General features: G+C 50.9%; 1 protein-coding gene across 6 annotated transcripts in view; it reads right to left on the bottom strand.

Moving 5' to 3' along the window:
* The window catches only part of GALNT11 (polypeptide N-acetylgalactosaminyltransferase 11), a 982,259-nt gene that overhangs the window by 508,224 nt on the left and 458,379 nt on the right, over nucleotides 1-15,656 (bottom strand). For all 6 annotated transcript variants that reach the window (XM_069647915.1, XM_069647913.1, XM_069647912.1 and 3 more), the window contains 2 exons: nucleotides 8,625-8,874; nucleotides 7,432-7,549 (listed from right to left, as the gene is read on the bottom strand). In XM_069647915.1, the coding sequence (XP_069504016.1) occupies nucleotides 7,432-7,549; nucleotides 8,625-8,874 (368 nt within the window). The remainder of the gene's footprint in view (nucleotides 1-7,431; nucleotides 7,550-8,624; nucleotides 8,875-15,656) is intronic.

Below are 15,656 nucleotides of genomic sequence, written 5' to 3'. Positions count from 1 at the left end.
GTGAAGATCTCCAGGAGAATCTCCTGAGCCAACTCCCACTCGTGAGAGATCGCGCTCTGCCTGCTCAGAGCATCCGACGTCTCGTTTTCGTCTCCGGCCAGATGAACTGCCGACATCGAAACTTCCTGCTGGATTGCCCAGAAGCAGAGCTGCATCGCCTCCATGCACAGAGGAAGTGACCCTGCCCTCTCTTTTTGTTGAGGAAGTGCATGGCCACCGTGTTGTCCGTCAGGATCAGGACATCTTTTCCTCGGTCAGTCGGCAGAACAGCCGTCAGGGCTAGCCTGACGGCCCTCAGCTCCAACAGATTGATATGGAGTCTGGACTCCGACGGAGACCAACGACCACTGACTGTCAACTCGTTGGCATGAGCTCCCCATCCCGTGAGGGATGCGTCCGTCAAGATCGTCACCTCCGGCCAGGGTAGCCAAAATGGAGCCCCCCCCCTCATCAGATTGCCTTTGTCGGCCCCTGGGCGACCGAGGACGGCACATGAACAGGGTCCGACATCCTGCTGGAGGACTGAGACCACTGGAGCTTGAGTGCCCATTGCAAAGATCTCATCCGCAACCTGGCCTCTGGCACCAGAAGAATGCAGGATGCCATGAGGCCGAGCAATCTCAAGAACTCGAACGCTGGGAGACTCTGGGCAAGCTGAAACTTGTACACCATCTGCTGAATGTGATGAGCCCTCACCTGGGGAGGAAAACACTGCCCCAGGGACGTGTCGAGCACTGCTCCGATGTACTGGAGCCTCTGAGTCGGTGTCAAATGGGAATTCTTTAAGTTGAGGGAAAAGCCCAGCTTGTGGAGGGAGTGGCATGGGACGGACAGATGATCCAGGACTTGCTTGGGCAAGCGTGCCCTGATCAACCAATCGTCCAGGTAGGGGTAGACGTGCATCCCCCCTTTCCTGAGGTGCGCTGCCACCACTACCATGAGCTTGGTGAAGACCCACAGAGGTCAATCCGAACGGCAGAACCCGAAACTGAAAGTGCGAGTCGCCAACCACGAACCTCAGGTACTTCTTGTGCTTTGGATGTATCGGCACATGAAAATAAGCGTCCTTGAGGTCGAGAGACACCAACCAGTCCTGAAGTTGAAGGGCCTGGAGGACTTGAGAGAGAGTAACCATCTTGAACTTGTCCTTCCTGAGGAGTTTGTTCAAACCGCGCAAGTCCATGATGGGTCTCAATCCCCCGTCTTTCTTGGAAATCAAAAAATAAGGGGAATACCATCCTTTGTTCCTCTCCGCTACAGGCACCAGTTCTATGGTGCTTTTCTCCAGCAGGGATTGAATTTCCTGCGCAAGGAGCGGATCCGGACTCTTCAAAGAGAGATTCCCCAGTGGATTGTCTTGAGGCCTCTGCCAGAAAGGAAGACCGTAGCCGTGGGTTATGATCTCCAGAACCCACACATCTGAAGTAATGGCGCGCCACTCTGCAAGATGCTGCGCCATCCTTCCCCCAACTGGCGAACCATGGGACATGGCCTCATGACTGAGCCGAAGCGGCTGCGGTGTTGCCCGAGGGCAAAGAGGCAACTGCCCGAGCAGCCTTGGCACCTCGAGTACCTTGTTTTCCACCTCTGGCACTCCTACATTGGCCCCTTTGACTGGCAGCTCCTCTCGCTTTACCAAAGGATGAGTAATAACGAAAGGGACCTCCTCCATTGCTGTCCCCTAGGACGAAAAGGCGGAGGTTGTCGAACTGCAGTGCCCAACGACTTTGCTGCAGCTTTTGAGGTCTGCAACCCCTGAAGGCTCCCGTCAGCCTTGCTGCCAAAAAGATGTTCCCCGTCAAAGGGCATGTTGAGGAGCCGGGCCTGCACATGAGGAGCAAACCCCGACTTCCGCAACCAGGCAAACCTGCGTAACACGGTGCTCGCCACCATGGACCGGCTGACGCAATCTGCCATGTCCAAATCCGACTGAACGGCCTCACACATGGCATCCTTGCCATCCTGAACCATGGCAAGGAAACCATCCCGTTCGTCCCCTTCCGGAATATTCTCAGCCGCTAAGGAAACAGTTCCACAGAGTGTGCGTGAAACGTGACAAAGCACATACAGAGTTGGCCGCCTGAAGCGCCATACCCCCTGAAGAAAACAATTTCTTTGCCCAACCGTCAAAATGCTTGTCGTCCCCATCAGGAGGGATGGTAGGATACGACGCCTGCTTTGCCGGGGTTGTAGCTGCCTGCACCACCAAACTCTCCGGAGTGGGGTGCTTGGACAAGTAGCAGGGGTCTCTACTGGCTGAGTGGTATTTTCGCGGCAAAGACTAGCCCACTGCCGGGAGACTCTCCGGAGCAGTCCAAGCCGCCGGCACCCTCATCCGTAGAGCCATATGAAATGGCAGTACCGGGTCAGTTGGTGGACGAAGGTCTAGGAGATCCGTAAGGTCATCCTGAAGAAACTCCCCCGGGGGAGCAGACCATCCCAAGTACTTGGTGACCCTAGACATAAGGCGCCTCAGGTCCTCAAATTGGCTATGCCCCGAGAGAATCTCATCTGCCACCGTATCAGGAACCATGCCATCATCAGAGCCCTCATCCACCTCTGAAATAAACTCAAGATGGCGGTAAGAAGGCACAGAATGTGAACCAAAACCATGCTTGACCTTGGCCAGAGCCTTTCTAGGGAGTTCTACCGAGCCCCGGGGTACCCCCGTCGACACAGCCTCGAAAGGCATAGAGCGGGTCAAGTGACTCGGTGTCGACGCCGTACGCGGCGCCGACAGCATCGATGGCGTAGACACAGGCCTCGAGGCCGGAGCCCCGAGCGTGTCCCTGGACAGCCTGGGCGCCGATGACTTCTTCTGAGGCGGTGCCTCGAAAGAGTCCGTCGACGACCTCGGCATCGACGTCTTCCTCTTAGACACCACCGGTTCACATGTCTCAAGCGCGTCGAGGACCGGGATCTGGACCGGGCATGACGAGAACAATTCCCCTTGTCCGAGCGGGACATATCCCGCGAATCGTGCCGACCTCCTGAGCCCGAAGGCGTGCGAGCGGTGTCTCTCGACCGATCATGACCGACCCCACTCAGAGGCGCGGATGGACCGGTGCCCTGCGATTCGAAAATCGCTAACATTTTCTTCCCTAAGGAAACCCAATACTCCCGCGTCGCATGCATGGTGGGATAAGCGACCCGCCGACGGGCGGGGTCCTCGGATGAGGACAGGGAAGGCGACCGATGACGGCGCTTCCGGGAGTGCCTCGAAGAGGCAGAGGTGTGGCGGGACAGAGAGCCAATGGACTTCCGACGACGATGCGGAGAGTCGCCCCTCGAATCGTCCGTCGAAAGCCCCGCAGACATCGACTTCCGTGGCTTGGACACCCTACCTGCTGACAACTTCTTCTTGCGCTCCTGCAAGGCTTTGGACGTGAGCGGCTGGCAGCCGACACAGTCATCCGTGTCATGGGCCTCCCCGAGGCACCAGAGGCAGGCGCCATGCGAGTCCGTCACCGACATCTTGGACCCACAGTCCCTGCACTTCTTAAAGCCCGGACGCGGAGTGGAAGACGAGGTAGACATCCTTCACGAAGAAGAAACTTCACCAAACGAACAGGTTCGAAGAACTGAGAAACAACAGAAACTCCAAAGAGTTGAGGCGCGCCGAGATCTCTGAAGCGAACACGTTCGCGGAAAAAACTGAACTGAGGCTACGGGCATCGTGCGTCCTACTTATAACATCTGGTGACGTTGGCCATTGGAGGAGGTCCTCGAGGACGGCGTATCAATGTCATCGACGCAGGACGCAGACGCCGAAAGATTTTCCGAAGCAGCACAGCTGTGGTGATTACTGTCATAGATATGGAATACGTCGGAGGACCCAATCCCCTCGAAAGTGTCTTGTGGAGCTGGAGACATGGATGACATCAAATTGGCTAAAGCTAAACGGCAGTAAAACCGAGGTCTTGGTTGTAGGTACTACATCTCCTCAGCTGTTTTGGATGGCTGATTTTTGGCCCACATCCCTGGGCTCTCTCCCCACACCTGTCCTGTCGGTCAGGAATTTAGGGGCGAGGATCTCTGCCACTTTGGCCATGGATGAGCAAGTTGCTGCAGTTTGCAAAACCAGTCACTTTAAACTCTGTGTTCTCCAGAGGGTTCTCCCTTTTATCCCTACAGCAGGTCAGGCCCCGGTGGTTGGAGCTCTGGTTCTAAGTGCACAGGATTACTGTAACTGACTTTATCTGGCGCAGCCTAGCTATCTGATTAGGCGCCTACAGTTACTCCAGAATGCCGCAGCCAGATCCATTTTGCCCCCCATCCCATTTTTGAGCCCATATGACTCCCCTGCTCAGGAAACTGCACTGGCTTCATGTTGTTGACAGGATAATGTTTAAGTCCATGTGCATGGTACATCGGGCCTTCTACGGCATGGGAGCAGAATACCTGCAAGCCAAATGTACTCCCTACATGCCTATTCGATCTCTCCGTTCTCTATCGGGATGGCGGGTATCAGTTTCCCGGTTCAGGTAAGCCCGAAAAGGGGTGAGCGCTTTCTCGGTTCCTGCCGTCAAAGCCTGGAATGACCTTCCTTTTGCTCTCCCGGGGACCTTAGATCACCTTGCATTTCGTTGGAAACTGAAAACAATGTTATTTTAGAAACAATGATATCACAAGTATGCCTCACTTCTCCAGCGCCATGATGCCTGTGGTCTTGCGTGCGCTTTAATAAATTTGGTTAACATAACATAAGTTACGGCCCTGAAGAATGCAACACATGCACTGTAATATTGCTGAAAACGGTCGAAATCACCTAGCTGAATGGCATAAGGTTTGATATACTAATCAATCTGTCTGGATCTAAATTAATATGATCTGAGCATTTTTAACTCCGGAGTTTAACTACCCTTAGGGCACATGTATAGGAGGGTAATAAATAGAATCACCTCAACATTGTTCCCACTGTCAATTCTTTAAATCATTTTTTATTCCTTTGTAACTTGTGTATAACACTATTGGTTCTCAGTAACAGCTTGTTGGGTTCTCTGCCCAGGAACACCTTCAACCCGAGGTGTAGACAGGGGAGGGCCTGAGTGGGCCAGGCCCACCCAACATCTGTAAATGCCTACTCAGCAGCACTGTGTGGGCAAGAACAGATGTTAATGTCTCTTCAGTGGTTCCAGCTACATTAGCTTCAGGCTCCACTTGTTAGGCAATTCTGACTATGCATCTGCCTTTGACGAAAGGTTTTCTCAGATTTAGGCATCTCCTTTGTTAATCAGCATTTGGAGGTCCTTTTTCTATCCACTTTTTAGGGTGAGGGGTATCTCTACAACGGACAGTTAGCTGTCTCACTGTCTCCTGTTTAGTGGGTCACGAGTAGAGTGAAAAGTCTTTGTATACACTAAATTCCATTTAGGTTTCCTGCTTGTTTGTGACATCAAACTTGGTTTGCCATTGCTATTGCGCACATAGTGCACTTTGCATGTCAAAGGGAATTTTCAAGTGGAACCTGAGCCATCACATGTCATGATATGATATGATATATGATGTAAGTCATTTATAACGCACCTGTACACGTGTTTCTAGGCGCGACAAGACAAGGGAGGGAGGGAGGACAAGACAAACAATCTTACTAGGCCTTGTGTCATTCAGATCGTACAAGTGCGAGAACGAGAAGTGCAAGGGGAAAGGGGGGAGAGTGCAAGGGGGAGGGGAAAACAGGGCAGCAATGCTCTGAGTAGGTGCAGCCAGGGCAGCGCGGCTCTTGGTAGGGCAAGGAGAACAAGGGACTGTAGGGTTACAGTTACAGCACCTAAGTGCGTGGTAGGCCCGTAGGCAGTGCAAGGTTGACTGATCAAGAAAGAGCCTGGTACCCAGTGAGATTCTCAGGGTAGCCAAGCAACCAATCGTACAGCAGACATGTAGGTCAGGAAGGTCAGGTAGGTCAGCAGGGGAGGGAGAGAGAGAAAGAAGAGGAAGGTTTTCAGCTGCTTCCGGAACTTCAGGTGGTCCGCTTCAAGTTTGAGAGGGGCAGGGAGGCATTCCAGAGAGAGGCACCTGCAGAGGAGAGAGATGTACCCCCCACTCTCTGCCTGGAGAAGCATCTTAGAAAGTTGGAGGTAGCTGAGTGAAGGGCTCGAGAAGGAAGGTATTTTGGAAGCGAGCGTTGGATGTACTGCGGGCACCGGCCCCATAAAGCCTTGTGGACAATGCAAAGGATCTTGAACTTGATCCTTGCAGCCACCGGGAGCCACCGGGAGCCAGTGGAGGGATTTCAGGGCTGGAGAGATATGGTCCCTGGGCTTGAGGCCAAGGATAAGTCTTGCAGTCCTGTTCTGGATTAGTTGCAGAGGGCGGAGAGTAGAGGAAGGCAGATTGAGAAAGAGGCTGTTGCAGTAGTCAAGCCTATAGAGAACCAGGGCTCTGGAGACCGTGAGCTTCTGAGGGAACGTGAGAAAGAGAAGAGTCCCTTTGAGGAGGTGCAGTTGGTAGTGGGACTTCTTGGCGACGTCTGAAATGTGAGGAGAGAAAGAAAGAGTTCCTCAAGGTTCCTGACTGGGACTTGCGACATTTATTAGAAATAATGTAGCATGCTTTATTGTTCACAGAGGTTTGGATTACGAATATATGGTGAAAGTAATAATTATTTTTTTAATGTAGGGGGTCAGATTCTTTGAGTACATGGACGTCGTGATGTGATATAATTGATACTGGTCTCCAAAAGCAAATAATAAAAAGATTGCAACAAGTATACAATAATGCATCAGGACTTGACAATAAGCTAAGAAGTAACTTGCAGTAGATTGCAGGATGAAATGTAGAGGACTGTGGGCCGTGCAAAAGGGATACCTGCAGAAGCATGTCTGGCAATATGCACACTAGAGAAACATCAGGTCACAAACATGCAAAACACATTAGGGGCATATTCTTTGAATTCCAGTCAGCTAAATTATGAAGACACAATTCAACCCAGAAAGCAGGCCAAAGAATGTCCTCTTACGAAGACTCCTGCAAACTGAGCTATTCAAGTAAGCCAGAGATTGATAAATGGCACCACACGATGCAACAATCATCAAACCCAAAGAGGGCACTCCAAGTACCTGGGCCAAACTCCACCTGCTGCCAATCAAAAGCAGCTTTTCAGCTACATTGTATCCCCAAAGGCTCTGATTAAATCCATTGTTCACTTGTCAAAATGCATGCGTTGTAAAGAGTCCAGAAATTGACCCAAAGTGACATGTTTGATGACAATGTCAAAAGTCAATAAATAGGGATCCAAAATAAGGTTTGGAGAAACTAAACTCACCTTTATAAGCGCTGTGTCATAAGATCCTCAATGTTGGAAACTTTCCTCAATGTTTTCTTGAATGTACTTTCTAATCTAATCATTGTTCAATAAAACTATGCTTTCTCGTTCAGTGGGAAAGCCAACAACAATAGTTTTAGAAAATATTACAAGCATTCCCTTATTACCCTAAATGAGATCTCCAAATTCTCTCCTCCCCATATGTCCATGCCGCTGTCATACTGGCCAAGTTCATTAAAATATTCTCTGTCCATTGCAAACAGACCTCCAGCCATGGTTGGTGACCTACAATACAAGCCAACAGCCATGATTATGTTTAGATTTCCACGTACATGCATATATACACTTTAATGCAATTCTGTGCAATCCTTCAAGTATACAACAATTTAAAAAAAAATCGACAGCCCTTTTGACATTATCTTGAGGCTCTTGCAGTGAAAGGAATGCTCCTGGATGGCTTCAGATATGTTTTCCATGTTTTAAAAGGATCTTGCCCATCTCAATAGACATATTTTTTCAGAGTTTAAGAGGAAGAGGTTTTTAAAAATTAAAAAAATGGCTAGTGGCCTACTGGGAAGGGTGCTTCCATCCCCTTAGATGTGCTGCAGGACTCTTGAACGTTTTGTATTGGTTGTTTCTGCTGTCACTCTTTCTTGGAATGAGTGGGGGGTGCAGCAGGCCCTCTTTCAATGAAGCAGAAACGGCCAATAGAAAACGACCAACGCACATTGCACGCACGTCCTCACAACAAATGAGCAATAGCATGAGTACAAGACAAGTAGAGGACAAGAAGAATTCAGAGCACGGGCTTGGGTGCAACTTCATCCACAAATACCCCTCGACACCGCCTTCCACACTTAATGCCATTCGTTTTGGATACTAGAAGTGGAACCAAAGCACCAACTCTGGGGTCCAAAAGCAGGGGAGTTGCTAGGTCTGGAAAAGACCCGGGGCTAGGCTGATGTCGGAACTGTTGGGACTGGGGGCTAGCTAGTCTTTTGGCTGTAGCTCCTGAGATTCTATCCGGGGCTACAAACAAAAGATCAGGGGCTGTAGCCCCCTTAGCCCCCCCCCCTAGCAACGCCCCTGTCCAAAAGAAAGGAAGCATGAATCACACCAAAGGAAAAGGCATAGTTAATCGGGAAAGTGCAGTCACATTTGTTATTAGTTACGAAATTTGCTGCTCGCAGGAGACTAATAGTTTTCAAATCCAAACCTTTTTGTTAATCAAAGAGCCCTTTTCCACAGACAGTTTTTGGAAAGCGCACATGAACTTTAACATTACCTCAAAAACGAATGTCATAGTGCTCTAATTTTTCAATTTAAGGGCAACGTTTAAAACGTATTGATAAAGGCTTACTTGAATGGAACTGAAGCGCCTCCGGGGCCCTCTAATTCCGACAGAGGGACAGGATCCCATTTAAAGTGCAAACCCCAATTAAAGCCGCCACGCACCACCGGGGAGGAGCTGTAGATGAGCGTGTCCGCACTGATGATGTCGATCACAGGACACACCACGGTCTTGCGGTCTTCTTTGATGGGCGCTAGCAAAGGCTGCAGCCACATTTCATTCACCTCACAGTGACTATCCAAGAACACCAGCACATCACCTGTAAGCAATACACACAAGCAAAAATTAACTAGATTATGCCAGGTTTGGGATTGTGAATTTCTTGAACATTTCTAGTGCCCAGAATTCGCACCCTAGGCCATGCACTTATCGTCACTATTGGTGCCTGTGTAAAATGGTTGGAACGGTTTTGCACGTGTTTTCCACTAGCTTAAGGGCTTCAAATGTAGCTTTCCCCATATTCCGTGAAATTGTGTGACAATCTACCAAACTTTCCTTCATTGTTTTCGGTTTATGCAATAAGGAGCAAAAAAACAATTGCAACCCTGTTCCAATGTGAAAAATGGGACTTCTGTTTTTTTTTATGCCACCAGTAAACATAGCACAAAAAAAAAACACAAATTACTTAATTTTTATCTCAGTAAAAAATCTTTATTAAAGATCATCAAAGCTAGCAACTTAACAGAACAACTTCAAATCACAAAACCACCGACCACTAGCCTAGACAAAACTGACATTGGCGGAAAAATAGATCTACTTCATAGATGGATCGCCAAAACAATCAATAGCATCACCCCGGAAAAGTCTTTTACCCCATCACGAAAGAGAGCTACGGCAAAATGGTTTACTCCCCTCCTCAGTGCCAGGAAAAGGAACAACAAGAAGCTCGAACTAGAATGGAGAAAAAAATACGACCAGACAAAAAAAAATGTAAAGAAATAAAAATAAATCACATTATCAACAACAAATTTGATCTTACAAAAAGGAAATTCAAAAAGCAAAATGAAATACTACGACAACCGAATCACCAGAACCACCAACACCCAAAAAGAACTGTTCAACATCATAAACAAAATGAGGAACCCACCGGGATGCAACAACGCACCAGTACCTTCACAGAAGCTATGCAACGACCTTGCGGACCACTTCAAGAATAAAATCAGCAACATCCATCGAATCATAAAAAGCAGACCAGTCAACCAAAACGCACAACCCACCCCACCAACCGTGGAGACAGAACACACTCAAAAACTTCCCACAACTATTAGTAGAGACATTCGTCAAGCTGGTAAGCTTTATTTATTGTGCATTTCTAAGTGCTTATACAGCAAGTAAATTGTGTTTCAAAGCGCCCACAGGGCAGCGGGCAGGGAACATGGGAATTAATATCAGATACAACAATGAAAGATAGGGGCGGACCTAATAGGCCTTGTGAGCATTCAGAACGTGCAAGTGCAGAGAGAGAGAAGCGATGAGGAATTGTGGATAAGTGCAAGATGTGCCAGGAGGGAAGTACTAGGGAATGAGCAGCTGTAAGTGCCTAGGTAAGTGGTCCGCTGCAAATAGGTAAGTGCAGACCTGTAGTGGAAAGGACAGTGGATGAAGGCAAGTGCTGGGAGTGGGCAGGGGATAAAGGCGATTAAGTATGAGAGGCCAGGGCATGGTGGACACATGAGGGCCCTGGTCACCAGTCTCAGTGACATGAAGGAAAGGGGGAAGTGAAAACGTAAGTCTTGAGGCGCTTCCGATATTTGAGCAGATCCGGCTCAAGATGAAGAGGAAGTGGGAGGCTGTTGCATAGGAGGGAGCCTGCTGAGGAAAGAGATCGGCCACCTGCTTGCTGTTTAGAGAAGCGTTTAGAGACAAGGGGAGTTGGTGCCGGAGGAACTTAGAGATTTGGAGGGATCGTATTTAGTGAGAGCAAGCTGTATGTAGTATGGTCCCCGGCCCCAGACAGCCTTATGGATGACACAAAGGGATTTGAATTTGATCCTTGCACTAACCGCGAGCTAGTGGAGAGTTTTAGCAATAAAGCAGGCTCCCCCATGGACCCTTGCCCTCCAGACATCTACAAATCAATCCTCACACAGGGCACACCGTTGAAACACTTAAGAAACCTCTTCACTCGCAACAGAAGTACCAAGATCATTCAAATCAGCATACATCAAACTACTCATGGACACTGTAGGCGAAGTGGAAGACCTCTCTAGCCACAGGAACACACAGAAAAATACTATCAGTGGGTCCAGGCACAGGTTGGCTTTAGACCCACGAGAGGGGCAGAGACGGCACTCCGATCCATCTGGGATGACCTAAAGACAAACGCAGACTCTGGCACAACCTCTGCCCTGTTACTACTCGACCTCTCCGCAGCATTCAACAGTCAGCCATGACATCCTCATCAAGAGACTAAAGAAATAGGAATAATCGATCTAGCCCTGCTCTGGATTAAATCATTCCTAACTGATAGAACAGAAACAGTCTGGATAAAACCCTTCAAATCCATGCCACGAGACACTGACTGGACAACCCCAAGTATCATCCCTATCCCCACTGCTCTTCAATATCTACCCGACTCCACTAATCAAATTCATCAAAATCCAAAGCCTTACCTGCTACAACTATGCAAATGACACGCAAATCATCTATCAAATCAAAGACCAACAAGAAGGGAAGACAGTCGAAAAGAACTCTACGAATGGATGAACACAAACAGCTTCAAACTCAACCCAGGCAACAGAGAAATCATGGTTATCTCCATAAACCAGGAAAACTGTATCCCATGGGTCAGAGAACTAGGAATAGCACTCACACCATCGAAAACAGTCAATAACCAGTCAAAAACCAGTCAGAGTCGGCCGCCAGGGGGCGCACGGATGCAGAACTCCTCCGTGTGAGCTCCGCTCCCCTAACCCCCAAAAGTGCCTTGAGCCCCCACTTTTGGCCCCCCCACCCGAGCAACAACGACGGACGGAGCCCCCTGGACATGGCCCCCGACTTCTGGGCGAAACTCCGACGAAAATCGGAGCGATTTCTCCTGCGAAATCGCCCCGACAAGAGCCGCCCCCTTCGGGCCTCCTACGCAGCACTTCCTCGGAGCGCCGAAGTTGCGCGAACTCGCGTACGGCCTACTCGGCCTCCCGCACTCCGAAGCATCACCTCAGTCGACCGCTGCCCCCCCTCCAGATCGCAGGAGAGCTTTCGGGAACCTCGCGGACCGGCTATCAACAGGTCGGGTGAGTGTCTCCCGCCCGCACTACGCGTGCGCTTTCCAGGGCCCCCCGGAGGGCGCCCCCATTTCTGAGTACAGAGACTGCCGGCAACGCCACCCCGTCAACGGAGGGGCATCCCGGACCTGCAGGAGGCGAAATCCCTTACCACCCCCCATCCAGCAGAGAATCGCCCCCCCCGCACTGCAGAGCTTGGCGCGGAACTCCCTCATCAGCCAGGCAACACTTCGGACGGGGCCCCGCACCTACAAGCCTGACCCGGGCCTCCCCTAGCCCCTGAATGTTCACAGGCACAATCCAGACAGACCCCAAAGGCCACACCGGCACAGGGCAGTGGAACCCGAGTGGCTGAGGATATTAGACCAGAGGCCACCACCGGAGACGAACAATACGAACGGAGGGTAGTGCCCCTGATCCCAGGGCGTGTGCCTCCTCCCGTCGCCCACTCCCGCTCCCCGGGATACCCGAGTCACGCTCCCGTCCCTCACGCCGACAAGCAATCGGGCCTTGGTGCTGAGGGAAAGGCCCCCATCATAGGGGCGTGTGCCTCCTCGCACCCACACACCGTATGAGCACCCGCAGCAAACTCGCCAGGTTTGCATACATCTCCCCAGATCTGGACCCCGATAACGACGGAACAATGGCGACTGAGCACCCCGAGGCGGGTACGGCGGCCACCAAAGGGGACATAGCCGCCCTCCTAAATGAGATCAGAAACATGGGCGCAAACTTAGGAGACAAGCTCGACAGAATGACCCAGCGGGTCGATAACATAGAACAGAGGCTTGAGGGGGTCGAAAACAACCAGGCCTCGACCGATGTAATGGAAACCCAACTGAACCTCAGAATGAGCAACATAGAGAAAAGAGAGGAAGACATCCGACTGAAAATTGACGATTTAGAGAACAGGGAGCGCCGTAATAACCTCCGCTTTTTTGGGATCCCGGAGCGCGAGGGTGAGACAGAATCAGACCTTAGACACACCATAAATGATATCATTAGGATACTAGTTGCCGATGAGAATGTGGACGAGCTCGCAATTGAGCGGATACACAGAGCCGGTGGCCCACCAGGGGGCCCGAGATCCGTCCTCGCCAAGTTCCATAGATACCAAGACAGAACAAGAATTCTCACGAAGGCTCGATCCGCGGACTCCCTCACCCTCAGCGGGGCCAAGATAACTATCTTTCAAGATCTTTCCTCGCTCACGTTGGCTCTACGACGTCTCTGTAGCCCCCTCACGAAGTGGCTCACGGACCGAGGCACGAGGTACAGGTGGGGATACCCCTTCTCCCTCAACTTTGAGCACGAGGGCAGACGAATAGCGCTCCGATCCGAAGACGACATCCGGAATTGCATTGCGGAGCTCCTGGGCCCGGACCCGCGGGAGGAAACACAGAACGACTCGGCACGGGATGGAGAGAGAAGGAGACCCCAGGGCCCGAAGCGGAATAAAGTCAGGGGAGCAAGAAAATATAGACGTCCCAATGACTCCCCGGACGTAAATGGATGAGACGGCACCCACCCGTCACTTGCCCTGAAGAATCTTACTCGGAACCCATGGGCCAGGGAGTTGGTACTCGGTGGTGGGTCGACGTCATGGGCCCGCCGGACACCCTATATTGTGCACTTTCTACTGTTGACATTTCTGAAGATCGACCGGCGAATGACGTCCATTGTACCCACACGTATCGTTGAATTTTCTTTTCTTTCTCTATTGTATCCTTAAGATAATTGTTCTTGTTGCTTGTTATCCTGTGATTGATGCTCAGCAATCAAATGGGGGGGAGGGGGGCTCAGAACCATGATACGCTACCATGGGGGGAGGGGGTTGCGAGGCTATAACCCTCACAGGCGGTCCGCCGAAAGGCCGGCTGAGTGCATCTGGTCCAACGCGGACGCCATCCACTTCGAGACTCAGTTTCACATGGGGTTGAAAGATGCAGTACTTAGATTGAAACCGAGAACACTGGGTATGATGAACAATACCCGAAGGGAGGGGGAGGGGGGTGGGTCGATCGCAAATTCGATGCCTCGCGAGGCACGAACCATTTATCGATGTACTTCCACTGTGGCAACTAATTTTCGAAGACGACGCGACACACATGATGAACACGCTACTTGCAACAATGTCCACGAAAAGTAACGTAGCAGGTGACAGGTACGGCACCCTTAAAATCGGCACTCTCAACGTCAAGGGCCTCAACTCCCCCACCAAGAGGTCTCTTGTATCTCGGGAATTCAAGAGGGCAGGCTTGGACGTCCTCTTTCTACAAGAGACTCGATACTCCAGAGGAGAAGAACGGAGAGTGTTACATCCCAAACTAGGCTCCGAACACTGGGGTTCTGGCCCCTTGAAAAAGGCGGGGGTGGGCATCCTGATCAACAAGGCCCTACAATTCGAGCTAATGAGATCCTGGTCTGACGTGAGCGGAAGAACTATTGTCCTGGTGGGCAATATACAAGGCACCGCTGTCACGCTCGCATCCATCTACGCACCAAACACCGGCCAATCCCGGTTTCTTCACCAAACGATCCCTAAGGTTATGACTGAGGCACAAGGCGAAGTAATCCTGGGTGGGGATCTCAATACGTGGATGGATCCTGAACTCGACAGACAAGCTGGCGACCCCCCCGCAAACACTCCAGTCATCGGCGCCCATACTCGAGGGCGGCAGATTTGATACAAGGTATAAAACTTAACAGATGCCTGGAGACACCGGAACCCGTCACGCGCAGGCTACACCTTCTATTCGACCCCACACGCCACGTACTCCAGGATTGACTATATATATCTAACGCCTGCACTCACAACGGCAATGACGGACACCGATATATCTCCGGTCACCTGGTCGGATCACGATATGGTGACGGTCACACTGGATCAGATGGCCCTCCCCCGGAGGTCAGTCAAATGGCGCTGCAATGAATCGCTTTTCAGAGACTTGGCTTTTCGAGAACAACTCGAACAGGACATCACCCACTATTTTGAGGAAAACAACACAGGTGACATCTCCACGAACACAGTCTGGGAGGCGGGCAAAGCCACCTGGAGAGGGGTGCTCATCAGAGAAGGTGCTGCCAAAAAAAGGGAACGACAACTGATAGAGAATAGGTTACGGACTGAAATCACCCAACTGGATCAATTGGCACAAACCGCGACTACGGAGAGGCTACACAAGATAGAACAAGCCAATGCCAAAAGGGAGGAACTGCGCCAACTCGAAACTGGAGCCATTGAGCATCGACTCCGATGCCTAAAGCAGAGGCACTATGAACACGGTAATAAGGCGGGGGCACTACTCGCTACCAGACTCCGAGGCCAGCGTCGCGAGAGGTGGGTGCCCGCTATACAAGAAGAAGAACCACCCAGAGTCCGCTGCCCCCCCAATATCCCTGAAGCCTTTGCCACGTTCTATGAGAAGCTCTACACCTCACAGGATGCCCCCGGCCTGGAGGCAATTACGGATTACCTGTCGGCGGTTACCATGCCTTCTCTCCCAGCCGATATTGCACAGGCATTGGACTCCCCCATTACAGCAGAGGAAGTTGAATACGCTATTAAAAGACTCCCGACAGGAAAAGCCCCTGGGAATGACGGTTACACGGCAGGATTTTATAAGACCTTTCAAAGTACCCTCCTCCCCTTCATGGTTGAACTCTTCAATAACATCCTTCATTCTGGAGTAGCCCCCGCGTCCTTCTCGGAGGCCCTGATAGCAGTAATCCCCAAAGAAGGAAAAGACCCGAGGTATTGTGCCTCATATCGTCCGATATCACTGCTAAACATCGACGCCAAAATATACACAAG

This window comes from Ambystoma mexicanum, chromosome 2q (genome assembly GCF_040938575.1).
Source record: "Ambystoma mexicanum isolate Mex_15411 chromosome 2q, UKY_AmexF1_1, whole genome shotgun sequence".
Taxonomy (NCBI): domain Eukaryota; kingdom Metazoa; phylum Chordata; class Amphibia; order Caudata; family Ambystomatidae; genus Ambystoma; species Ambystoma mexicanum.
The sequence above is the reverse complement of the archived record's forward strand: the minus strand, read 5'-3'. Positions and strand labels throughout refer to the sequence as shown.